The sequence below is a fragment of the Mesitornis unicolor genome, unplaced genomic scaffold, assembly GCF_000695765.1.
Source record: "Mesitornis unicolor isolate BGI_N332 unplaced genomic scaffold, ASM69576v1 scaffold49950, whole genome shotgun sequence".
Lineage (NCBI taxonomy): Eukaryota > Metazoa > Chordata > Aves > Mesitornithiformes > Mesitornithidae > Mesitornis > Mesitornis unicolor.
The window spans coordinates 1-25,801 of NW_010159929.1; the positions used below are offsets into that span (position 1 = coordinate 1).

At 38.0% G+C, this 25,801-nt stretch overlaps 1 protein-coding gene across 1 annotated transcript; it reads left to right on the forward strand.

Moving 5' to 3' along the window:
* Positions 1-376: 376 nt before the first annotated feature.
* On the forward strand, positions 377-18,846 carry ERMP1 (endoplasmic reticulum metallopeptidase 1; the record flags this gene model as incomplete). The annotated part of the gene is made up of 14 exons (XM_010188177.1): positions 377-678; positions 3,969-4,096; positions 4,451-4,556; positions 5,454-5,600; positions 6,894-6,986; positions 8,395-8,607; positions 10,392-10,612; positions 13,268-13,442; positions 14,429-14,619; positions 15,353-15,505; positions 15,999-16,201; positions 16,917-17,032; positions 17,402-17,565; positions 18,682-18,846. Coding segments are annotated over 14 exons (2,377 nt in total), but the record flags the coding sequence as incomplete, so codon positions are not given.
* Positions 18,847-25,801: the final 6,955 nt, after the last annotated feature.

Below are 25,801 nucleotides of genomic sequence, written 5' to 3' on the forward strand. Positions count from 1 at the left end.
TCTCTCGAGTGCTTACAGGCAGTAGGTAAAAGTACCGTAAGGGCTCTGGCTCCATTATGGGCTGCCTCTGAAAGGTGCTGTTTTGGGCAGATCAAGCAGTGCATCCTCCAGAGTTTAATTCTTGCTCTACTGTAAAGCCAGTGGTTTGGTTTAATATCATTATAGGTAGGATGAGATGCCCAGAGTAAGGATCATTACTGTGTGCCAGTTACCATAATGATCTTTGGTGTGCTGACTACAGTTACTATCTGACTGGCTATAGTCTCTTCTACTTGCTCTGAGTTTTGAAATAGAACAATGTACAAAAATGTTACAGATAAGTTACATACTAAATGTTAAACATGTTGATGCTGAATGTGTAATTTATCTCTTACAGGGCATATCTTGACAACATAACAGCAATTGGGCCCAGAACAGTTGGAAGTCCAGAAAATGAAGTTTTTGCAGTTAACTACCTCTTAGAACAAATTAGGGCAATAGAAAGAGAAAACACAGATGCTCACAAGGTATCTGTAGACATTCAGAGACCCACAGGCTCCTTCAGTATTGACTTTTTAGGAGGCTTTACTAGTTACTATGCAAACATAACCAATGTCGTAGTGAAGCTGGAACCCCGTAATGGAGCTGAGCATGCAGTGTTGTCCAATTGTCACTTTGATTCCGTACCAAATACCCCGGGTAGGTCCACACATTTATTCTGCCTTTCTGTATCTATTACATGAGTCACAGAACTTGGTTCGCTGTCTTCTCATACCAAGTAGCCTTATAGCCACATGCTGGAATACTGCATGTGTCAATTAATCTGCTTGATTTCAGTGAGATTCAGTGTTTAGAGTGACAGGTTGCTCCTTTTTGAAGTTAGGATTTCACACTTTGGTAGCAGGAGATTGCAGATACTGTATTTTGATTTCTGGAAAGTTTGGTTATACCTGCCTTTCTTGTAATTCACTGCTTATGCTTGTAGTTCATGTAGTGCTTCCACCTGCTGTTCAGGTCTTTCTGTACTTCTGTACTGATTTAATCCTGCCTTTCCTCTCACAGGATGCAGTGTGCCAGAAGCTGTTCCAACCCCCACTAACAAGTCCTGTGTTTTCCCCTCCCTTTGCTGGTATTGGACTTTATCTCAGATTTTTAGTGTGATATCCTTAAGCTATGCCATTTTTTTTTCTTTCTGCACTCAAAGCTTCTGTCTCAAAAGACTAGTCATCAAAAATTAACGTACTGTTGCCTTGATAGTCTGTACATCTCTCTTGTTGCTACTTTCAGTGTCACTGTTGCATACTCTCTTGTCCCTCTGCATTTTTATAAATCTAATCATGTTAAGTAATTATTGCAGCAAGGGTGTAAACAGTTTTGTAAATACATGGTTGTAACAGTACCAGGAAGATAAGGAACTGCAAACTGCACAGAAACATTTGTTGTAGCACTCAGCCACAGGTGTATGCCTGTTACTGCAGTTGAAAAACACCCACAGGTAACTACCTTCAGTCACCAACAATGCAGCTCTTACTGAAGTTTCTTTGTAAACATGATACTTTAATTTTGGGGGTAAACCTTCTATTCTTTAGCACATGCAAGTGGTTCTCATTATTGAGAAAACAGGTGACTGTTAGCTAGAGAAACACAGCACTTGCCATATTCTATGTGCTTTTTTTCTGTCAGTAGTAGTCAGAACTTCTCATATTTAGGCTAGATGAGTTTCCAAATTAAGCTTAATAACTGCATGGTTATTACACATGCTCTGTGATTTGGGACCTGCAAAGGTGCAAGTTACTGTATTTATAGTCTAAATGTGGCTGCCTAGACTTAGAAAGAATACTTCACAAGCACAATACAGTGATTATTGAAAACTGTCTTTAAACTGATGCTCTGTGTAAACTGTGTGTCTGCTTCTGTGGGTTGTAACAGGGTTATGTCTACATCAATTACTTTCTTTACAATTACTCCGTAAAAGATTTCACCAACCTTGCACAGAAATATTGATTTGTATAGAATTATGCAGAAATCTGGAGGAGCTAGAAATCAGCCTGTATGTTTGCCTTGAATCGCAAATCAGCTTAGCCCTTTACCCCAGCAGTGAGGAACTGCTCTTTTGTTTTCTTAGTGTGAAACTTGCACATAGCCTAAGCAAGAACCTTTTGTTTTCTGTTGCCTTGTATTTCAGCTTTTTTTCATTACCAAAAATGTGTTGCTTAACCCTAATCAGCAGGACTCAGTGATAAATGAGTAATGTTTTCGAAAATTATAATCTGCTTGCTGATGCTTATGCATCCAACATGAGTAAAGCAAAAGTTGGTAAACCATTAGGCTTTCCATGTTAGAAAGCTTGAGTTGCTTTTGAAGAAAGAACATAAACTGTAAACTCCTAAAATGTGTCTCTTGTTCTAATGGTACTAAATTTTCAGTTTATATTGCATGTTTGATTCTTTTCTAATAACATTTGAAGGCAGAAACATCCTTGACATAATCATTGCAGATGCGGTTTTCTTAGGTTGCTGATATTTGCCATAAAATCTGTTTTAACCTGTCCATTTTGCTGCCTATTAAGTGTTTGAGGATGATAGTTTCTCCGTGAGCTTGTCGTGGTCCATGGCTACATGGCTGCTTTAATCAGATGTAAATCTGTGTGCCTGTTGAAACTAATAACTTATTTTTCTTAGCTTCACAGCAAGGCAGATTAATCTCAGTGAAAACTATAGTCACTTCTCTGCTGAGTTTTCAACACAGCATAATTTAGGTAAAATAGTGTGGCTAAGAGTAGACTCCTCATAAATTGGGTAATGATATAATTGGGGCTTTAAATCAGATATTTTTTGGGGGCTTTTTGGAAAGCTTTTCACAGACCAAAGCATTAATTTCTGAGAAATGGATTAGAGAACAATGTATTGGAAAGATTTTGGTTTTATTTATTTATTCCAGAGTACTTCGATACAGTGAGCTGGCACTAAAATTTAGGCTGAGATTTGTTTGTATCAGGAAGATGCCCTTTTCATGAAACTGGCAGATATGTCTAAATTTTGCCAAGTTACAAGCTTTGGAAAAGCTGCTTTAGTATGTGTTAATTAAATAGTTTTAGCAGCTAGTGAGCCTGTCCTAATAGCATGCTGAGGTTTATCACACTGTCGATTGTATCAATGCACGTCAGTGTTGTATATGCAACCCAGGCCAAAAGGAATGAGGTTACATTTCTGTTTGCTCCCAAATTTTATTGATTAGAATGGGGTAGGGAAATGGTACAACTTTCACCAAAGTGAGGAAAATGGGGCAATGGGAGACCTTGGCTAAAAGATAGGTGTTTGATCAAGATATAAAAATTGTGGGGCATGGGAAGAAGTGGGAGGAAATGGGAGTAAGCCTAGAATAGTGTTGAATTAAGAACTCAAAGAGAACTCTCAGAGCAAAAGGAGTTTTCTGCAAAGAAGGGTGGTGGAAAGCATCTAATCATGAAAACACTGTATTATAGTGTATACTTCCATTTTAAGAATGTTTTAAAGGTGTGAATTATGTTGTTTCCTTTATTTTGCAGTCTTGGCCTTATGTCACTTTGAGGTTTTGTCCACTTTCTTGAATACATTGTAACGGTGTAGAATGCTTCAGGGTGGCTTGTGTATTTATTTTTAAAATTTGAGTATGCTGTGAGAACTATATCCTTGTTTATTTGTATTGTTCTTAGAAAAATAAATAATGTTCACTTTGCTTAGTAACCTGGTTAGTCTACTTTTCATGAACAGTAGTGTTGGATCTGGTATCTTGTAGTTCACTTGCTCAACTTTTGAACATTATTTTTCTTTCTGCTGTTGCTTTTAACTTGTATAGACACAGGGTACAAGCAGTAGCAGAAAATGTACTTGACATAATTGTACCTCAGATTAAGTGACTGAGATAGCATAAAGCTTTTTTCTTCTCTGGTCTTTGTTGCAATTCTGTGTGTTCATTCTAAGCCTTACTATTCTGATGATTGTTTTAAGGTGCCAGCGATGATGCTGTTAGCTGCGCCGTGATGCTTGAAATACTTAACACACTTTCAAAATCATCAGAGCCCCTGCAGCATGCTGTCATCTTTTTATTTAATGGTGCAGAAGAAAATATTTTGCAGGTGAGAATATGCCAAAATCATAAAATATACATCAAATCTGTGTATTAAGACTCTGACAGTAGAAAGAGTAAATGCAGATATGGCTTTTTTTTTTTTTTTTGAAATATTAGTCAAATGCCAGTCTTAACATTCTGAGGAAAATGTATTTGATTTCAAAGGAAAAAAATGTACTTAGATTAAGAATATTGTCTGTATTAATTTATTTAGAAGACTTGAATTTTCTGCATCTGTTTGTGTTGTAAGTGATCTGACTGGCTTGTCCAGTCTTGAGTTATGATCATACATGATGGAAAATAACATTTAGGCTGGTTTGGAAGATATTTGACCTATATTTTTTTTTGTTTTCCTGTCAAGGCTAGTCATGGTTTCATTACACAACATGAGTGGGCTAAGTCAATTAGAGCTTTTATTAACCTGGAGGCAGCGGGTGTAGGAGGAAAAGAACTTGTTTTTCAAACAGGTATGAGCTTGCATTGTGTCCAGTTTCTACACTATGATAATTTGATTATAAACAACCTAGACTTGAAGGAGCATTGAAAGTGACTCATAAGCAAAAGACAAGAGAACTTCTGTGCCCCTTTCCTATCCCTGTGCTGCAAGTAAGTTGCTCTCCATTTTCAAATAGGCTATAGGATGTAGGCTAAAGCACTGCCACAGAAGTTTCCTCAAAGGTGCGAAGCCTCTGTAGAACAGGATTGCAGGAGTTATATTTTTTCCCTTATATATCAAGGTAATAAGAAGAAAAACAGATTTGTATATCTATTATATCTTGCATACTCATACCTTCATATGCTTTATGTAATTTTCACAGGAGTTTAAAAAAAATTTTTGTATGTAGATCTTGGCATGACAACTCCGTCTGCTTGCTGCTCAGGAAGCAGCAGAACTGCTATTTTGTAGGCTGCAGTTAAACTTCAGCTCCATCCTAGTTGGACTGCAGATGTCCTGCTGCTGCTGGAGCTGCTTAACTGTTTACTTGTATTGAATGCTTTAGTGGAGAGACTTTTCTCTAAACAACAATTTTGAGGTGTGTTACATGGATGATAAATTAGAGGCTCCGTTAAATGCTGTGTCTTCTTCATTAGTACTGGATCTTTTCTGGGAGATGACTTATCGGCTCTGCCACTAAACACTCAGGGCATCAGAGTTCTGTGTTTTTTCCCCCAAAATGTTACTAACGTTTCTCAAGTAGGAGTCATTCAGTCAACACAAATGCACTTAGCATATACCCTGTAGGTTAACAGTGTTAAAACCCTAGTGAGTTCTTTTGTGTTATGTGCTTGTTACCATAAAGATACCTTTCTTAACTGAAGTTCAAAAAGTATTTGTTCTGAACTTCCTGCTCATCTTTTTTTAGGACCTGAGAATCCTTGGTTGGTACAAGCATACGTAGCTGCAGCCAAGCATCCGTTTGCCTCTGTGGTTGCACAGGAAGTATTTCAGAGTGGTATCATCCCAGCAGATACAGACTTTCGTATCTACAGGGACTTCGGCAGTGTTCCAGGTGTGTTACCAGAAGACATGCCAATGCATGTTATGCAGCCATTTATCTTATTATAACAAGGAGAATGTCCTGCATTTTAGTGTGTAAAGATGCTCAAATTTGGTTTGACTTTCAGTTTGGGAGCAAGTTTTCCTGCCTTTAGGTTTGGTTTGTCCTGCATGTTCTTAAGAATGTGTTTTGGAGACTGCGGTTTTCCAGAAAGAAACTACCTGGTGGAAAAGTTCCCTGAAAATTAGTATAGCACTCCAGGAATTAACAGTACACTCTTAAATAGCCTGTTTGAAACATTTTTGTAATGATGCTAATAATCTGCCTGCAGGAATTAAATGTCTGTGCCTAATGGGTAAAACAAAATTATCTTTTTTAAAATAGTGACTAAGTAACTAATGCATTTTCATTACCTTTTATATTGTCATAATGAAGCACAGGACAGCATGTTCTGGTTTTACTAATCTCTTTGCAGTTTATTTGTTCTGCAGAGAATGACCAGTGGGAAAAAATTGTGAAACACAGTGCAAACACAATTCAAAGTAATGTAATCTTCTGTAAAATCTTTGCTGTTTGGCACAGGTTATCATTGGAATAATATTCAAGAAAAGTGATATTTCTAAATTGATTCTTAGAACAAAATATGTTGGTGTATTCTGAACTGTTCCAAAGTATACTTATAGCCTAAAAATAAAGTAGCTGAACGCTTTGTACAATTTGTTCTTTATTTGTTCACAATCATACCTGGATCATAAATGGTAAATGAATTCTCATCGACCTCTGTTTTTTTTCTGACCAAATAGAAATTAAATAATTGAGGTAAAGAACTAGTTTGTTCCTCTTTGTCCACTGATAAAATTAAGGTCTGATTTGTTAAACCGCTGCAAAAGTGTGAGGATTCAGATTGCAGACAGCAGCTTTTTGCATATGCAGCTAAGAGGTCATATGTTTGAGATACACTGAATGTATAATTAACCTTGCAGCAAACCTTTTTTTTTTTTGCAAATATTTTTGGGTTGTTTTTTTTTTACAAATTACTTGGACTCTTAATTTAGGACTTTTCAGGTTGGCTACTTGTAAAGATGTTTACACATTTTAAGTAAAAAGAACACACCTGGTATTTTGACAAGTTCCACAGTACTGCTTTTTATTACTTTTCAGCATGGATCTCTATTGATGTTTTACCAGTAAATATCTGGAAAGCACGTTATACATTTTTGTGTGAAATATGTCTGAGGCTTTTGCATGTTTGGTTTCAGGTTTTAGGTGTACATAATTTCAGATGTACTTTTTCTCTCTCTGTAGGAATAGATTTGGCTTTTATTGAAAATGGCTACATTTATCATACCAAATATGACACATCAGACAGAATTTTAACCGATTCCATCCAGAGAGCAGGTTGGTATTTCAAGAATTCAGTAATTTACTGAAGACTGGTGTTGTGGCTGCTTTTTCAATTTCTTGTAAGACTATAATCACTAGAAATTTGTAAGTTTATTAACAAATTTAGAACATGCTTGACACATGCAAAAGAACAAAGAACTGAATGCGTGTCTTTAAAATACAAAGGAAATTTGTTTGGTCACCTTGGGAAGGTAAACTTTATCATGATCCAGTAAAGTTGATTTGAAAGTAACTGTGGAATCAAAGTAATGTTATAGTCTTGCCATTGATATGTGATTGTTCAGCATTCTGTGTTCCTTTTCTCTCAGTAAGTCTCCTTGTTGATTAATGTTCATCAGGAGAAGCTTATGGCTAATTTGGTGACATAGAGACTGATCTGCCAACAGAGGTTTTTCTTTTAGAATGGATTCTAGTAAAACTTATGTGGTAGCACACACATTCTGGATAAACAGGATTTATTTTCTACTGACAGGTTGTGCTTATAGTGAGCTTTTTGACAGACTGCAGTAAAAAAATTTGCAGTAAGGCTTTTGGTTTCTCAAGAAAAACTAGCATAATCTTAAATGCCTCCAGGATTTTGAACATTTCTCTCTTTAAGCTTATGCAGAAGGCAACTTAGATGATCACTGAGTAAGAGTTTTAAACACTTTCATTTAAACTGCCAGTGCAGTTGTAAGACAAAGTATTTCCAAATTCCTGATTTTACTGGTCATGGTAGTTACATAGAGCATCTCTTGCTAAGCTATCACAGCTTTAAAAAGTCAACCAAACCAAAAATAGCCCAAACGAACAAACAACACGGACTTTTCAGACAGTAAGCACTTATACAGGTCTAGTAAAAGTAAAGTGAAAGTTGAAAACAGTTTTTCTCGTTTGATTACATGTGTTTTAGCTGTACTGTGGAAGAGGTAGTTGTACTTGTACTTGTAGGCTACAACGAAAATGAGCTATTTTGTCGCCTACCTTACAATAATCTATGGAAAGAAAGGCAGGTAATTCATAGTCATTAAAACATGGAGGGGAAAGGTTACTAGTGGCAAGGATAAGAGGAGGAAAAGAAGGAAATTATAAACTCTTCTGTGGGTTAGCCTTGAAGTCCAGTTATTTGGTATCAGATCTGAAGAAGGGTTTATGGGCTGAAAGCCTGACTACTACTTTAATTGCAACAGCTTCAATACATGAACCTTCCCAAGTATACTCATTTTAGTTACAGCTGTATAGATTAACTCATGAAAATACTATGCTATGTGTACCACCAAATACCTATTTCAGAATGATCATGTGTCTATTTACGTCTTTGTGGATATCTCAGTACAGTTTTATTTTTAAGAATGCTTATATTTAAAAGAGTGCTGTGTTTTAATTCGCAAACCCTGATGTTGTACATCTGATTTTTTAATAGGTGACAATATTCTAGCTGTGCTAAAATACCTAGCAACATCAGATAAGTTGGCTAAATCTGTTGAGTATCGGCATGGAAATGTTGTGTTCTTTGATGTATTTGGTTTATTTGTCCTGGCTTATCCTGCTCGTGTTGGCACCATCATGAACTATATTACAGCAGCAATTGCTTTTCTTTATTTAAGCAAGAAAGTTTTACAGCCCAAAACCAGAGGTAAGTCTAGTTCTTAAAAAAAAAATAATTGTGTTACTCTTTAATGAGTAGCAATTAGTAGATGAAGAAGTGTTCAGGCAATTAACGCATCTTTTTAGATAACTTCAGAAATAAATCTTAGGTGTGCAGCAGAGTTGTTTCATGTATAAATCTATCAACGGTGAATAGTTATCATGAAGAAAAACTATGATACGTCTAGATGTCAGCATTTATGAATCACAGTTATGTCTCATCCTTTCATGAAGTTTAAAATTAAATCTCTGTAAAGATGTAAAAAGGAAAAAAAAAACAAACTCAAAACTTGCTTAGTATCTCTATAAACTATTTCACAGAATCACAGAACCTTAGGAGTGGAAGGGACCTCGAAAGATCATCCAGTCCAAACCCCCTGCCAGAGCAGGATCACCTAGACTGGGTCACACAGGAACACGACCAGGCAGATTTTGAATGTCCCCAGAGAAGGAGACTCCACAACCTCTCTGGGCAGCCTGGTCCAGTGCTCTGTCACCCTCACAGTGCACAAGCTTTTCCTCATGTTCAGATTGAACCTCCTATGTTCCAGCTTGCTCCCATTGCCCCTTGTCCTGTCATTGGCTGTCACTGAGAAGAGCCTGGCTCCTTCCTCCTGACACTCGCCCTTTAAAAATTTATAAACATTAATGAGATCACCCCTCAGTCTCCTCTTCTCCAAGCTAGGAAGGGAAGAAGAACCTCTCTCGACCTGCGAACCACAGCCCTTCTGATACACCCCAGGATGCCATTGGCCTTCTTGGCCACAAGGGCACATTGCTGGCTCATGGTCATCCTGCTGTCCACCAACACCCTCCTTTTCTGCCTGGCAGCTTTCCAGCCACTCGTCCCCAAGCCTGCACCAAAGTGCAGGACCCGGCACTTGGCCTTGTTGAAGCTCATACAGTTGGCCTCAGCCCATTGATTCAGCCTGTCCAGGTCCCTCTGCAGAGCCTTCCTACCCTCAGGCAGATCAACACTCCCTCCCAACTTAGTGTCATCTGCAAACCTGCTGAGGGAGCACTCAATCCCCTCATCCAGATTGTTGATAAAGATGTTAAACAGGACTGGCCCCAGAACTGAGCCCTGGGGAACACCGCTTGTGAGTGGTGGCCAACTGGATTTAGCTCCATTCACCACAACCCTCTGTGTTTGGCCATCCAGGCAGTTTTTAACGCAGCAAAGTGTATGCCCATCCAAGCCACGTCCAGTCAGCTTCTGTTTATTCTGTTAGCACAGGTAGGGCTTCAGAATCATGTTTCTTTAACACCTGTGCATAGTCAAGTGGTAAATAAGGCAAATAAGAAAATAATGAATGGGGAAAAAGATAACAAAGCTTAATAAAGAGTGTGAAAACTTAAATTTTCCAATTAGACCTTTTCAGTTATATGTAGGAACATACCTGTTTAAAAGAAAAATCAAATAAAATCCAACATACCGCACCTCCTGCCCCAATCTGGCAAACATTTTTACTTTACAGATAGTACAGTGGTAGCAGGTTTCCAAGAGAAATTTTTACTATCAGGAATATTATCATTACAAAATTCATCACTACTCTAAGAATAAATCTTGCTGTGGGGAAGACTGCAAAAAAGCCTTATGAAGAAATAGACTAAGTGATTTAGACCATGCTGTTAAGAAAGCTTCAGAGTGGACTTCTCATGTGGTTTGGTTTTGGTCATTAAAGCAATTACACTGTGGGATAGTTGAATCTTAATGATAGTCTGTGGTAGAATACATGACTGTTGAATAAAGTCTTTTTTTCTCCTTTATAGCTGTTCATAACCTGAATAAATTGTTCACTGCATTCGGCTTAACAGTGATAAGTTGGGTGGCCACACTGGTGACGGTTCTTATAGTGGCAGTGTTCGTCTCCATCATTGGACGGTCCCTTTCTTGGTACACACATTTTTATGTTTCTGTGTTTCTGTATGGCACTGCAGCTGCAGCTAAGCTCATCCTTGTGCATACTTTAACCAAGAAATACTTCTACAAGGTAAGCTTGTGTTTGGTGCTGATGTTGAAGGGAAACGTAGTGTTTAATCTGTGGAAGACTTAATTTTTGAGTTGATTAAAAAAATGCTAAAAGTTTTCTTCATTGGACAGAAGTATTTAAAATGTTACTGTAAAAATGCTTTGCTTAGTCATTGGCATTGCTCTACTAAACCAGAGAGTTAAGACCTTCGTGATTTAAGGCTTTCTCCTTGCTTATGACCTTTAGGAGCTGCTTCAGAAAAAACTGCAAAAGCCTAGCAGATGATGGTATAAGGTATTGATTTTCCTCTGTTTGCATCTTCCCTTCTCACCACCACTTCAATGACAAGAGATCAGAGCAACAGCTGGAGAATTTAGGTTTTCTGATACCTTTCAAGATTGTTGATAATTACACAATCTTCATATATACTCAAAAGTTCTTTGAATCTTACCAGACTCTTGCATTTTGTATCACAGGCTCCCTAAATTTAATAATTTCTTTTGATATAGTACCTCCTTATGTATCTTTTAATATTTTTATTTCTTATTTAATCTGATTTATCATTTATATTTTGTTATGAAACTTGGCATCCCAGTTCTCTCTGTTTTATTCTGTCCTTTTATTATGCATATTGTTTTGGTGATGTCATTTGTATTCATACCCTTCTAAGCAAATAATACAGTCTTTTTTTCAGGTGGTTCATACAAGAGCTTTTTTCTTACATGTGTCAGAAGTTCTAGTTCTGTCATGCCCCCTTCTAATTTAGTAATCTATGTTCTACAGAGCTTTCTAAGTGAAGCTGTGGTAAAAATCTGAGTAGTCACCCTTGCCTGTATGATTATTCTGGTCTGAGTTATTTGACTGCAGCTGGAGGTGGAACAGAGCTCTTGATAATCCATAGTCTATTCTATAGGTGAAGGTCATTTGGGCCCCTGCAATGCTTGGTGAGGATTTCCATTGCTCTCATTTGTCATGATTACTGTCTACCTTCCTTTTTTGCTTAGAATTCTTTCTTACGGAGTAACTAACATGATTTAATGTGCATAATGATGTCATAATCATAGCTCATAACAATTATTTTGTCTAGATAATAGTTTAACAGTTTTATGTTAAAAACAAATAGGGCCTTGAGGTGGTGCTTTGAGGTATCTGACAGATGATACTCTTCCAGGGCAGAAGTTGACTACTTGAGCCTGTTAGGTTTGGGTTTTAGGTACAGCAATACTTACCCAACTTGCTGTTACTTATCTTCACAGCCATTTGTATGAGCTTTGGGCAAGGGAATTTGGGAAACCAAAGTTGTCAGCCAAATAAAGCTTTATCCAACCATTTGAAGAATGTTAAGAATTTACTGAAATTTGATTGTATGGAAAGTTCTGGGCAGATCCATTGTGTCTTTACCTGAAAGGGCGTTTTTAAGTTTTTGGGGAAGGATAGTGTTAACTGCTATACATATGTTAACAAATACGTGTATGTGGTGGTGTCTCTTTGTGGAAAATATGAGTCATTTATAAGATAGATGTGCTGTTACTGTTTTCTAGTCTTTTGGATGAGCTGATGAGAGAGTGTACTTTTGCTAACCTTTCCAGGCTCTGGATCTACTTCTTTCCTGCTGGTGGTCTGATCAGCAGATCAACCAGTGCATTATCATGAGGCTCTTAAATTTTTTTGTATGTTGAAGCTTGCAGTACACTGTACAGTTTATGCTGCCTCTATCTTAAATTGTACTTGAGAGTTGTATAAGAATTTTGGAAGCTTATTTCTTACTTGGCTATCACAGGCAATGCCAGGGTGTTAGTGGCTCAAGAACTTGGAATTAATAAGCTTTTTGTTTTGAAATAGGTTTGGCAACTCATATGTTTCTCCTTCTCCTCCTTTTTTATTTTTTAATTTTGATTTACCAGCCCAAAACTGAAACGGATGCTTTCTAATAGCCAGTGTTGACACAGGCAGTCCTACTTGCTGCTAGCAGGATTACAATGAAGAATCTTGTACTACAGATATTGCCCATATAACTTAAAAAAAAAAAACAAGACACAAAATGAAACCATTTTCTTGATGGTTAAGCTTCCTTCTTTTTTGAAAACGTATTATCTGGCCCATGGATGTCATCATGGATGCCTATGGATAGTATATTTTAAAAAGCAGACTTCTGAAGTTACAGCTGTGGCATGACATGTAAAGGCGCAAGTATAACATTTGTGCACTAATAACAGTGCTTATATAAGAAGTGTATTAACAGCTGCTGTTCAAAACCAGGTTTAGAATCTCAGGAGATGTAGATCATTTTTTCACATATAAGTAGTATGTATCTTTTTTATAAGCTTCACAAATACCAATGCCTTTTATGAAAAAGACCCTATATGCCTGTGTACCAGAAACATTAGCCTTCCATTTTCTTGACACTGTCATTTGTACGTTCCGTTCCTCCCTCTGCCCTAGCCCATGTAATCTCTCTTTCAAGCTATATCAGAGCAGATTTTAAAAATTAACAAATGAAAGTATGCTCTCATAGATAACTCTAAATGGTAAAAATGGTGAGATGATGCTTGTCAAAATTGTTTTGTCCAAGTAAAACAATTATATATAAGAAATAAGGATTTTTCTATGTGTTCTCATGAGATGTGATACACGGAATATGCTCAGTAACAAGTGTATTTGCTTTGTTTCTTACAGAATATGAATGAGCAGTACCTGGGAGATACTTTTTTTGATGTCTCATTGATAATTTGGTCTATAGCATTGGCTATGATTACTCACATGGGCCTTTGTTCAGCATTCATTTGTACGTTATGGGTAGCCTTTCCTTTACTCACTAAGATGATGTTCCATAAAGAATTCAGCCAAAAAGGTATGAGTTTTGAATGAGGGAGGTTGTATTTTGAAACCTCTGCCCCTGCTATTGTATATTGGGTGTTTTCTTCTGAACTCTATTGTTTAAGCAAAAGAAATCTCAAACTTTTGAACTTTGAATAGTCAAAGTACACGTGACAGTTTTGTCTGTAACAGTGTTCTTGAACTAAAGACAGTTTGAAAGTATGGAGATGCTTTTTAAAAAATACACTAAAAAACATCCTGTGTCTCAGAGTAAAAAGAACAATGCTACACATGGGGTTATTAATAAGTGATCAAATACTTTGATGGACAGTGAAGGTTGTTAAAATACTGTAATATTTAAACAATGTTTAGGACAGAACAGCTGTTTAAACTTTTTTTTGTAATACAACAATATTGTTGTGGTGTTTTTGAAATAGTTATATTGGCACTGGCTAGGCAAAATGAGATTCCCTTTCCATACCCTCACTGACCTCATTAATGTTTATGACCTCATTAATGTTTATGACCTCATTAATGTTTATAAATTCATAAAGGTCGAGTGTCAGGAGGAAGGAGCCAGGCTCTTCTCAGTTACAGCCAATGACAGGACAAGGGGCAATGGGAGCAAACTGGAGCATAGGAGGTTCAACCTGAACATGAGGAAAAGCTTGTTCACTGTGAGGGTGACAGAGCACTGGACCAGGCTGCCCAGGGAGGTTGTGGAGTCTCCTTCTCTGGACACATTCAAAACCCACCTGAACGTGTTCCTGTGTGACCTAGTCTAGGTGATCCTGCTCTGGCAGGGGGTTTGGACTGGATGATCCTTCGAGGTCCCTTCCAACTCCTCATAACTAACTCATTCTGTGATTCTGTGTGGTTCTGTGATACCCATGTCAGAGATGAGGACTAGTATTGTGTACTGGGCCTTGCAGCAGTATATGGATGTATTAGGAAAGCTGAGTGTTTATGTCCTTTTAAGCTTTTATTTTTTGTCTTAATTTTTTTTCCTGTCACCTATAGGTGTCACAGTGAAATTTGTCATGATGTACCTGCTGGGAATGTTTGTTCCCTATCTGTATATGATGTATCTTAGTTGGACTATATTTGAAATGTTTACTCCTATCATGGGACGAAGTGGTTCAGAAATTCCACCAGATGTGGTATTGGCAGGATTTATTGTGGTTATCACTGTGATTCTGTCATCCTATTTTGTAAGTAGAATTTGTAAACATTTAAAACTTTTAAACTTTCTCTGGAGTTTAAAATCAATGTTTTTTCTAAATTAATACTTGAAGCTACTTCGACAACATCTTAAATGTTACAGGAAACTTCTAAGAAACATGTCAGAGATTTCATGTCTTACGTTGGGCAAAGGAAAGTCATCGAAACAGGCATCACAAAAATGTATCTGCTCTATGATGATGTAGTAAAGATTGGTGTAAAATATGCAATTTAATGCTGGAATTAATTTTAAGTGGAGTATAGGCATTCATTTTAGGTGAAGTACAGTTTGGGGCATTGAGCAGCCTGATCTAGTGAAAGATGTCCCTGCCCATGGCAGGGGGGTTGGGCTGGGTGATCTTTAAGGTCGCTTCCAACCCAAACCATTTTATGATTCTGTATAGCTGAACAATATCTATACTACACTTTAAAAAGACATTCTTAGGTGGTGAAGCTTTTGCTGCTGTCCTTGCTGCAAAGGTTCTAGAGGTTTGTAGGCAGGTGTTTTAAAAAATAGGAAATTTTTGAAAGTTCCATGAAGTACTCACTTCATTTCTTTTGCTTTTAAATACTGAGATTACAAAGACGTGTCTTGTGTCAGTCTTTGCAATAGTACCTTTTTAATGTACTTTCAGTTCCATAACTGGATTGTAGAGTTAAATGAATAGTGTCTTGTTTTTCAGTCTTGCAGTTTTCTAACTGGGATGTCTTTTTTTTCTCTAGATAAACTTCATTTACCTTGTCAAAAGTACAAAAACGACACTAATAACTTTAACTACAGTGTTTGTAGTCACTCTGATTCTTGTTTGTAGTGGAGTCTTCTTTCCTTACAGTTCTGATGCAGCTAATCCAAAGCCTAAGCGAGTCTTTCTCCAGGTAAGATAAGTCTTGCATATCATACTGCTTCTGTTGGTTGGAAGAGTGTTTTATTTTTTTCACAGCTTAACCTGCTCCTGTGTCATTCCCTCCCCACAATGATTGTTTCTGGATTTGAAAGAATTGCTAATATTTTCCATGTTCATCTGTTCAGTTCAACTGTGTCAGAAGAGCAGGTTTTTTTAGAGGGAGAGTTGAATAAGTAGTTAAAGTGAATGTGATGGGAGATGAGCAAATACAGGCTTACAGTCTGATGACTTATAGCCATCTTCTAAATGTAGGTAGTTTTTGTGATATGTTTCTTTTATCTGAGTAATTATCTATCTATATATATTCATACTCAGATATGTGTTCAGTGAATACTGAAAATGCAGTAGACCTTAAGGATTGACACAGAGGGTATTTCAGAATCCCTTCTGACTCTTGCGAACTGCACAGGCTCCATCATGTTTCTGTGTATCTTTCTCTTTTTTTTTTTTTCCCCTCCTTCTAGCACACGAGCAGGAGGTTTCATGATCTAGATGGAAATGTGATTAAAAGTGACTCTGGTATATGGATTAATGGATTTGATTATAATGGAATATCTCACATAACTCCTCATGTACCTGAAATCAATGACACCATTAGAACTTCATGTGAGGAGCAGGCTCCCTTCTGTGGCTTTCCTTGGATTCTGCCAGTGCATTTCATGTTTCGGTTGGTGTGAATGCTGCTTCGCTTGAGCACTTAACTGCCCAAGCACATTGGTCATTTATGCAGTCTTGCTTATGTAAGGGAAGAAAAAGTAAGGCTAATCTTGGTCTAAAAGTAAATGATCCTTCCACTTCAGAAGGCACTTGAACTGTCTAGGTGCAGGGACTTCTACCAGAATCTCTGCCAAGAGATTCCTCAGTCTGCTGCGGGAGCTGTAGAAGTTGTGTGAAGAATCAGTGTCAGCACTAGTGGAGAAAAAGGTGAAGGGGGAGGCCTTTTAAAGCACAGTTCAGAGTAGGGGTTTGTACATCACTTCCCTTCTTCCCCAACTCAACACAGCTGACGAGAGAGGAAGTCTTAGAGTAGCTGGTCTCCACAGAAGAAAGCTAGCTGCTACAACTGTTTCTCATACACCAGAAATCTTGTGAGCAAAAGTGTAGCAGTTTGAACATGCAAATGTTCTTACTTATTTTACTGTTTTGTAAATTAAGGCAGATGAAGGTAATAAACACATTGGTGACTACTTTCCTATTAATATGCCCTGGTCACAAGCTGCTAATTTAACCTTCCTTCTGCTAGAATTAGTAGATTTTGAATATTTAATTTCTGACAGCACAGCCAGCTATACTACACAAAGTTTTTCTTGGCTTCTCATATTTAGTACCTCTGACTGTTGCATTAAGAATAAGTTAAAAACTTTTTTTCTTTTTTTTAACAGGAAAAACTGGTATCTTCCTGCTCCAGAAATTTTTCCAAGAAGCCCCATTCACTTTAAAGTTCTATCCAAGGAGCAGATGCCCTGGAACTCTGTGAGGTTAAACTTTGAAATATCTGGTGAGTGACTAAAGCTTCTGATTTGTGATTTGTGTTTATTTTTATGCCCATAATAAATTGGGTTTCAACTCTACTACTGCAGGTCCTAGTGCCATTCCTAAGATAGTGAGCTCTGCAAGACTGGCATGAATGAATTCAATTTTGTAATGCTGTGGGTGTTGTGTTGCAGTTATTTGTGGGACTGATAACCTTGTCTGTTTTGAGTAGGCCTTGATCTGAGCTCTGTCCCTCTCTTACATCATCGCATTTATCACTTAGAAATAATTGAAGCCACACGTAGTAATACACAGATAACATGCTACTCTATTGTAAAATAGATGGTATGACTCCACCTGTTCATATGTCTAGAACATATCCCTGTCTCTGCAGGTCCAAGTCACATGTCACTGTACGTTCGGCCACATGAAGGGTCAGCTCTGTCCTCCTGGTCCCTTGGGGATGGTATCCCGGTGGCCAGTGTGGGAGGAGACTACTTTGTGTTCTACTCTCGTGGGCTGCAGGCTACCCCATGGCACTTCTGGGTAGAACTGACAGTGAGTATGCCACCACTGGAAACACCATGTCCTTTGGTCTGCCCTCTTGGCACCATTTCTGCGTTCTTATGTGAAAGATGTCATAGTAGCTTTCTTAAGCTTGGCTTTACTTGATAGATCCTAATTCTTGGTTCCCTCTTTTCATTTGTCCTTTAAGTTCATGTATGAACTCTCATGTACTTTTGATGCTTAGTCCACTAACTTGCCGAACAGCCAAAGTGAGAATACTTTTCTTGTCTCCAGGGTCTTAGGTTGTACGTTTGGATTTCTCTGAACTGAACCTCATAGTTCTTGAAGTTTTATCTTTATTACTGTTATTTCAGAGTTATTTTTCTTATTGTGAGTAGTTTCCTTTTCATGTATCTTGTTTGTTTGGTTTTGGCAAATTACAGGGCATCCTTGGTGGGAAAGTTACCTGTATTGAAACTGAAGAGAGTTGTAAAAGCTTTGTTTTCTATATTTTGTTTTATATTCTTTTCAGTTGGAAGCAAGGCTTCCAGCATTGCTGTTCCAGTGAGATTTATGATTTCCACCCCCCATTACCTAACCAATGAAGAACCTTTTTGTAGATCTGTGTGTTTTTATTATAGGTTTAAGAGTATCTTATTCTTTGAGTAAACACTACAAGAACCTTGGAAAGTTCAGAAAGTCCCTTGTTCCTTCCTAGATCATGCAGTCTAAACACTTAACCAAATAATCCTCTGAGGGTGCTTGATAAAAGCAGACAGGAATCTGCAGCATGACAGGCTTTTTTGATAGTGGCAAAGCTAGGCAGAAAAGGCTTTTCCTCCCAAGGATTCACAGTAGAGGGATCAGTATAAATGCTGTGTTGGAGTCCGTGTCTTGTTTTGTCAGGAAAACAAACAGATAAAGATGTTGGAGTTAGAAACATGTCAGAAGCTCTGTGATCTGAATACCTAGTTGAAAGTTCAATGCATTGTATAATCAGACTGATACATTTGAAGATAGGAAGTGTTTTAGCATGTAGGACAAAGAGCAGCAGGATGACGTTTGTTGCATAGATGCTAATTGTGTAGAAAAGTACATCTGGATTGATCTTGTGTTTAAAAGCCATAAACAATCATAAAGACTGTGTTGCCCTTTTCTCACTTTCAGGCTCCAGAAAAGCATTCTGATGGAATAGTCTCGCTTGCCATAGCAGCACATTACTTTTTTGGGGAAGATCAAAAATCGCCTCAAATCTATGCCTTACTGGAGAGGTTTCCAAACTGGACGTTTTCTTCTGGTTGGTCCTGCACTTATGACCTCTTTGTCTTTTAATGTTGGCAGTAATGCAACATTAATGGGATTATCTCACTGACACAGAATGCTGCTGAAGTGAAGATGCCAGAGACTTTCACAAGAATTTGAAGTACTTGCACAACAAATAGTATTTCTTTGGCAGTTTGACCATTTGAAGACTACTGCTTTCTTGGGGATATAGTAATACTTCGTGTCAATGTGAATACAGTTCAGCTTGGTTCTTCCACTGAAGTGGCAGTTTGACTAGTGGGTTTCCTAAAATGAAAACTGCATTTGAGGAGGTATCATTAGCATAATGTGATGGCAATTGTAATTAAAGGGTCTCATGAAATTATTTTGATGTTATGTAAAATATAACTGTACTTCACGCACATGTGGGGACTATCACCTACCAATCCTGTCCGTCCTATCTTCAGCTAAAAGATGCTTGTTCACATGGTGAGAGGCAGAGGAGGCAAAGTCCTAAATACAGATTTTGTCAGCGGATGAACTCACTGAAAGCTGTGATGCTAATTTAGATTGCATTCCCAGTCCTTGGCAAATGCACTATGCAGAAAGAATTTATATTATGGTGGAATATGGCGATTATTTATCTAGATTATCTTTTCCAGATAATATTGTTTCTATTAAAGCTTCGTTGCTCCCTTTTGCCTGTCTCTTCAACATTACATCTTGAGTGGGTAAGTTTGATTGAACTATCATCTTCTGGTTTTGCTCCTGTTAGGATCTTTCAGTATCTGTATATGAGCATGTGACTTGCTTTCTTGTGTATTAGTGTCAAGTCCCTACTCCTTTATGTGGATGTCTTATAATTAATCTACTCTAGATTTCAAGTTATCTTCTGATTTATTAGAACTGGCTAAATTTTGCTATCTCCTCTGGAAAGACTTTTGGTAATGTGACAGTATTGGACTTTGCTAACACATTCACCTGTTTCTTAAAATACTGTTTGCTTATCATAAGGAAAAATACCAAGAAGAGTCATCTCTTTAAAGATGTCTAATGTCTGTTCATTGCTCTTGTTTTATTTCCACAGGATGGGTTTTATAAATGGCTGAGAGTGATTTAGAATATCTTCCAGTTTTAATTGACAAGCTTTTAGTTCAGAAGCCATTGACCTCTTTGGGTTTTTTTTTAATACTCCCAGTTTTTTTTCAGTGCAGTTAGTTAATGTTAGTTTCTGAAATTCAAAGAACTCTGTGTACCTGAATAAACTTCTTCATGCTTTTTTTCCCAAACTATATATAGAACATTCTGTGACATCAATACCACACTGCACGTTGTACAAATTAGTATTTTGCTCATCTCATGAGTATTGCCAAATCGCCTGCCAGGCAGATTTTGTGCATGCATCATAATTTTGAGTGAAAACATGCTAGTGCTAGGTTTGCAGGGCTTGTGAAAGAAGATTTTCTGACAACTTCAGTTTGTGTGAGCTGTGAGGGACCACTGTTCCCTGGTTCATTCCTTCAAATTGCTCTGTAGCTGTGTGTGATAGTGGCAAGAAGTAGATTCATTTGCTGGAAAGTGCATTCGTGAAGATTGTCAGCTGACTCGGGGACTAAGGAAGGAGGTTTACTTACTGTAATCATAACGAACTGGCCATCAGTATCTTAAAACCAGTGGGTCTTTCTACATTATGTGCGTTAATCAACACTCACTTGATTGCATCTGATTTTAAACTACGATCGCTATATTACACATTCATTATTTTTTAAAAAGTGCTATTAATTAATTGAAAAATAGTTTTAGTTCGTAACTCTCGTGTCTTAAGTATCAACAGATGTTTTGTACTGTACTCTAGCTGATGCATAGCTAGTTAACTAAAGCTGCACTGATATTTACAGTCTTCCTCTGTTTTGATTTTTATCTTGTGTTTGGCCTTGGATTTAAGGCTTTGAAAAAATGCTGTGTGAGGAATTCATACTGGGAGCCAAAACCATAAAAAAGCCTGTAAGCAGCTTCTGCACCTTCAGTGAAGCAGTAACTTTTGCTAACTCAGGATTTAATCTTTATTTAGTAAATTTAATTATGAAGGATGTCTAGTTTTTTGTAAATTTCTGTCTTTGTAAATAAAAGCAAAACTTCATCAGTGAAACTTAATTTTCAGGATGATTAAAGGCATATTTGAGTTGGTTTTATTCATTGCACTAATGTTTTGTTTAAGCTTGAGGAAGAAATACTGCCAGGCGATGCTGGAGTTAGTATTAGAGCTATGTGGAAGACATGGATGGCCAAATAATATAAAAATGGTCTGAGCTGAGAAATGTTAATACGAGGGCTCTGGCTGGTTGCCTGGAGAGGAAGGTGCTTCTTGAAGCAAGATGAGGTATGGAAGCGTCACTAGTAGCAAAGCTAAGTATTCTTTGTAAAACCAGTATTTGAGAGTAAATTTATTGTTGATCACAAGTAGAAAAACAGGATGGAAGACTTTGCTGTTTCAATTTCCATCTGCTTCCCCATGCATTACAAGCAGATTAGTCATCTGCTACTGTAGTTTGTTATTTCTCATAAGTATTGTATGTCTTATTCTCTGAAACATACAAAGAGCAAGCAGCTGGTAATGTTACGGAGAGAAGGACATGGGAGTAGAAAAAGTCTTTATTCTTAGTGGGGGGCAGTAAGCAGCTAGTTGACTGGAATTCCCCAAAGTTCATCTGAGACAATTTACGTGCACAGCCTTTTATAAATTGCTTTACTCTCCTGTAATGCTAGAGTTCTTCCCTGACATTTGATAGCTTTCACATTCTATTATGTTTGCTGTAGTACTCTGTTACATAACTATACATAAAAGAGCTTCAGAAATCAGTATTTTAACCCCCCAGAATTAACAATTTTAAGCATGTTTGCAAAGGTGACCTGTACATGTTGTGCTTGTACAATCTAATGCAGCATTGGAGTGTGCCACTGTACCTTCAGATTGCCTGTCAAGTAAAAGTGTGCATTTGAAGACAAAATGTTGGGATAGGGGCAGTGACCAGGAGAATTTCAGCTACCATACATGAAGTGACAGGCTCTTGAGCTGAGTGGAGCTCAGCTGTGTTAGTAAGATCTGTCTTCAATGTCTGTTCAATCGAGGCTGGGTTGCAAGCCTGTTAGAAAAACACTAATTAAGTAGACAAGATCTAACAAGTCTGTACAGAGCTAACTGTAGCATGTGGGACAGAGCTGCTGAAGAGTTTGCCTGCATGGAAATGCTGTTCAGTATTTATTTATTTCCCTGGGGGCTAAGACTGCTCTGGTTCTTGATAATAATCTGGAAGGAGCCTGCAGGATGACCCATCTTAAAACTAGGTATGAGGTGTTGGATAAAAAGCCATGCAAGATGAATAAGCCTAAGTGCTGTCACAAACCTGAGTAGTGAGACAGTATGAAGGCGTGTAAATGTGACTTCTGTTTTGAAGATAGAACATGGACTCTCAGTCTTCATTAAAAACTATTCCAGTCTTGAAATATAAATTAGTCCTGGAAATCAGTCAGACTTCCCAGTTCACTGCAGAAGAGGTGCGGCTGGGCTACAGCACTTCTGGTTCTGGCAAAAGCTGCAGATGCAGCGTGAGAACACGCCAAGGATGGAGCTGATACTTGAGCAGGAAGTATAAGCAATTTAGGGAGATTTAGTCGCTGCTACTTATATTTCAAGCAGAGTGTCAGGAAAGCTGGGGAGAGGCTTTTTAGAAGGGCAGGGAGAAGGGCTAATGACTTTAAACAGAAGGGGGTAGATTTAGACATTAGGAAGAAATTCTTCACTGTGAGGGTGGTGAGTCACTGGCACAGGTTTCCCAGGGAAGTTGTGGATGCCCCCTCCCTGGAAGTGCTCAAGGCCGGGTTGGATGGGGCTTTGGGCAACCTGGTCTGGTGGGAGGTGTCCCTGCCCATGGCAGGGGGGTTAAACTGGATGATTTTTTTTTTTAAGGCCCTTTCCAATGCAAACCAGTCTGGCTCTATGAAATGGGTAGAAAGGAACCCAGCATTGCTTTTTTTCAGCGGCAGTTGGTTTTGTACAGGATGAGAACCAGATCGAGGAAACCTGATGATATGCACATGCTTCTGAAGGATATATGATATCTTTGCCATTAAATACTAAATGTTTAAGTAGGCCAGACTGGCAAGAACCAGGGCAGTCAGTTTTATGTGAGCTGAGTAAGCAAAGTCAGAGAGATAATGAATTGGCATTCCATATAAAATGTTTACCCTCAAGTGGTTAAATAGCCCATTTTCCTCTATGTTTAGGCTGAGGTAATAGTGCCTATTTGTAGGTGAACAAACCTTTTCTGGTGGGTTAACCTTGGTTGGCTGCCATGTGTCCACCTGCTCTCCAGTGTCCTCTCCCCAGCAGGCCAGCAGGAGATGACAAGGTGAAAAAAAGCTCATGGGTTAAAACAGGGAGAACACTCACAAGTTATCACAACAGGCAAAATAGACTGGCCTTGGGAAATCTAATTTCATTTATTGCCAATTAAAAATAAAGTAGGATAGCAACAAAGAGGAAAATAAGATCTTTCCCCAACCTCCCCCTTTTTTTCCTAGAGCCAACTTCACTCTTCTACCTCCTCTTCCACAATGATGCAGGCGGATTGGAGATGGTTAGTGGAGGGTTGGGTCAGGACCAGTCCATAACAGTTCCCCTCTGCTGCTCCTTCTTCCTTACCCTGTTCCCCTGCTCTAGTGTGGGATCCCCCTGTGTGGGATCTAGTCATTCACGAACTGCTCCAATGTGGATCCTCCTTTTGATGGGGCAGCCCTTTAGGAACAGACTGTTTTGGCATGGCCTCCCCAGTTTCTGCCAGAACACCTCCTGTGTGGGTTGTGCATGGGCTGCAGCTTCCTTCATGGCTCATGCACCTAATCTGGTGTGGGGATCTTCTATAGCCTAGTGTGGATATTTGCTCCAATGTTCTCCACAGTGGATTGCCAGCGGCAGCCTGCTTCACCATGGTCCAGAAAGATTTAACTGCTAATGAACAGTACCACAGCAGTAAGATAGGAGTATCAAGAACATCAGTGTGTCAGTTAGTGTACATGTTTACTTGTACAGATCCACAGGCTGCAGGGGATCTCTGCTGCAGTGCCTGGAGCACCTCAACTTGCTTCTCCTTTATGGGCCTAGCTGTTTGTGTGACTGTTCCCCACATTTGTTTCCTCAGTCATCTCTCTCACAGCTGGTACACAGCATTTTTTGCCTCTTGTTAAATATATTATCAGAGAAGAGGCACCAGCTGGCTGATGGGCTCAGCTGTGTCTGGCAGAGGGCTCCTGGGCTCTCCTGCAGGCTAGCTACCCTCAGAGCCCCCCTTGCTACCACAGCCTTGCCACCTACACCCCACACACCTCTTTTCAAAATAAACGTTGGGTGTAAGTCCAAAGATGCACTAATAAGGTAGTTTTTAACTTGAAAGCTTGATGCCTTGGTCCTGTAAAACAGGCCATAGGGGTATGATGTGGCAATCAAACAATATTCACCAGATACTGCCAATGGCTTGAAGTCAGAAATAGTTATTGTCCACAGGAGTAACTTCAAGTAAAGTTGAATAAATTTGTCTTTTAATGACAGGTATAACAGCAGTGAAATTGAAATACGAAATTAGCATGTAAGATTTGCATAGAGATAACTACTAAAGAAGTACAAACTTCTAAAATTCCACAACTAAAAGGATTTAACTGCTAAACAACAGTAGCACAGTAGTAAGATACTAATATTAAGAATGTTAGTATATTGGTTAATGTATGTTTGCTTGCTTGCTTCCAAAACCTGACCAGCAGAAAGCTGATCTGGATGCACTCAGCTTACATCAGTACCACAGAATCACAGAAAAATATTAACTTGAAGCACAGTTTTTATTTCTTTTAACATAGATTATGCAGTTTATAATAAAAAAAAGCTTTAAGTATCCCCTTATAACAATAATGGATTTTGATGTGAGATCACAACAGGCTTGTAGGTATCATAGACTTTATTTGTAACCAGTAGCTACAATGCAGACTAAGCTTAATGCTGGCACTCCTGAACCAGATTTTTTTCCGATGATGTCAATATTAGTTTCAACTCTTAAATGGAAATTCAAGCTGCATTCACCAAAATCTCCAGCTTTCCCAGTAATACTTGCTATTATTGCACTTGTACTGGTTCTAGTGGCTTAGTAAAGCCATTCTAAAGCAACAGTATAATATCTGTACATTTTAAAGCACTTGATCTTATCTAAAAAGGAAATAAAAGATGATAAAACCACAACTTATTTCAACTTAATTGTAAATATTCCTAATTTTCAGAGTTTAAAAGGATGCGCACTTAGTAACTACACTTAAAAAGCAACAGATGCTGTAACTACCCTATGATGACTAGTTTGGTCCATGTCAGTAATCGAGTGATGTTACAAAAAATAAACTAGTTTATTTTGTATAAAATGAGTAATGCTGCATTTTTGTTCAGATTGCACAGTACAAACAAGCTAAAATCTAAATTAATACTGTTACAGGTAGTTCTTACATAGGGACAGCAGGTAGAAAAAATAAGTACCTCCAAGCAACAGACTTCTGCAGCCAGCTTTCCTTAACATTGTATGAAAGTTAAATATGTCTTAGTTACAAGTATACATATTATAAAATGTTTGTAAAATGTTTAAGTATGAGCTGGTAAACTAATTTTCCATAGCAAGAGTATATGATGATTATTTACATTTAAAAAATCCATTTTTCAGAAAAGAATTTACAATGAAATAAATAACCTTCAGCAATCCCTTGAACCCAACTACAAGATCTGTAAGTGGCAGTAAAAACCAGGTAAGCCACCTTATGTCAATGTTAGGTCAGTAAAGTATTCCTCATCCAGAAAGAAGTGCAACTCTGCTTTAACTTTACTAGCAATCTAGAAGCATGCACAATACATATAGGTACCCTCAAATATGGTACAACCTTGAGTATTTGTACAAGAGTATTCACAAAAACATACAATACATTTTACAGTCCTTTAATA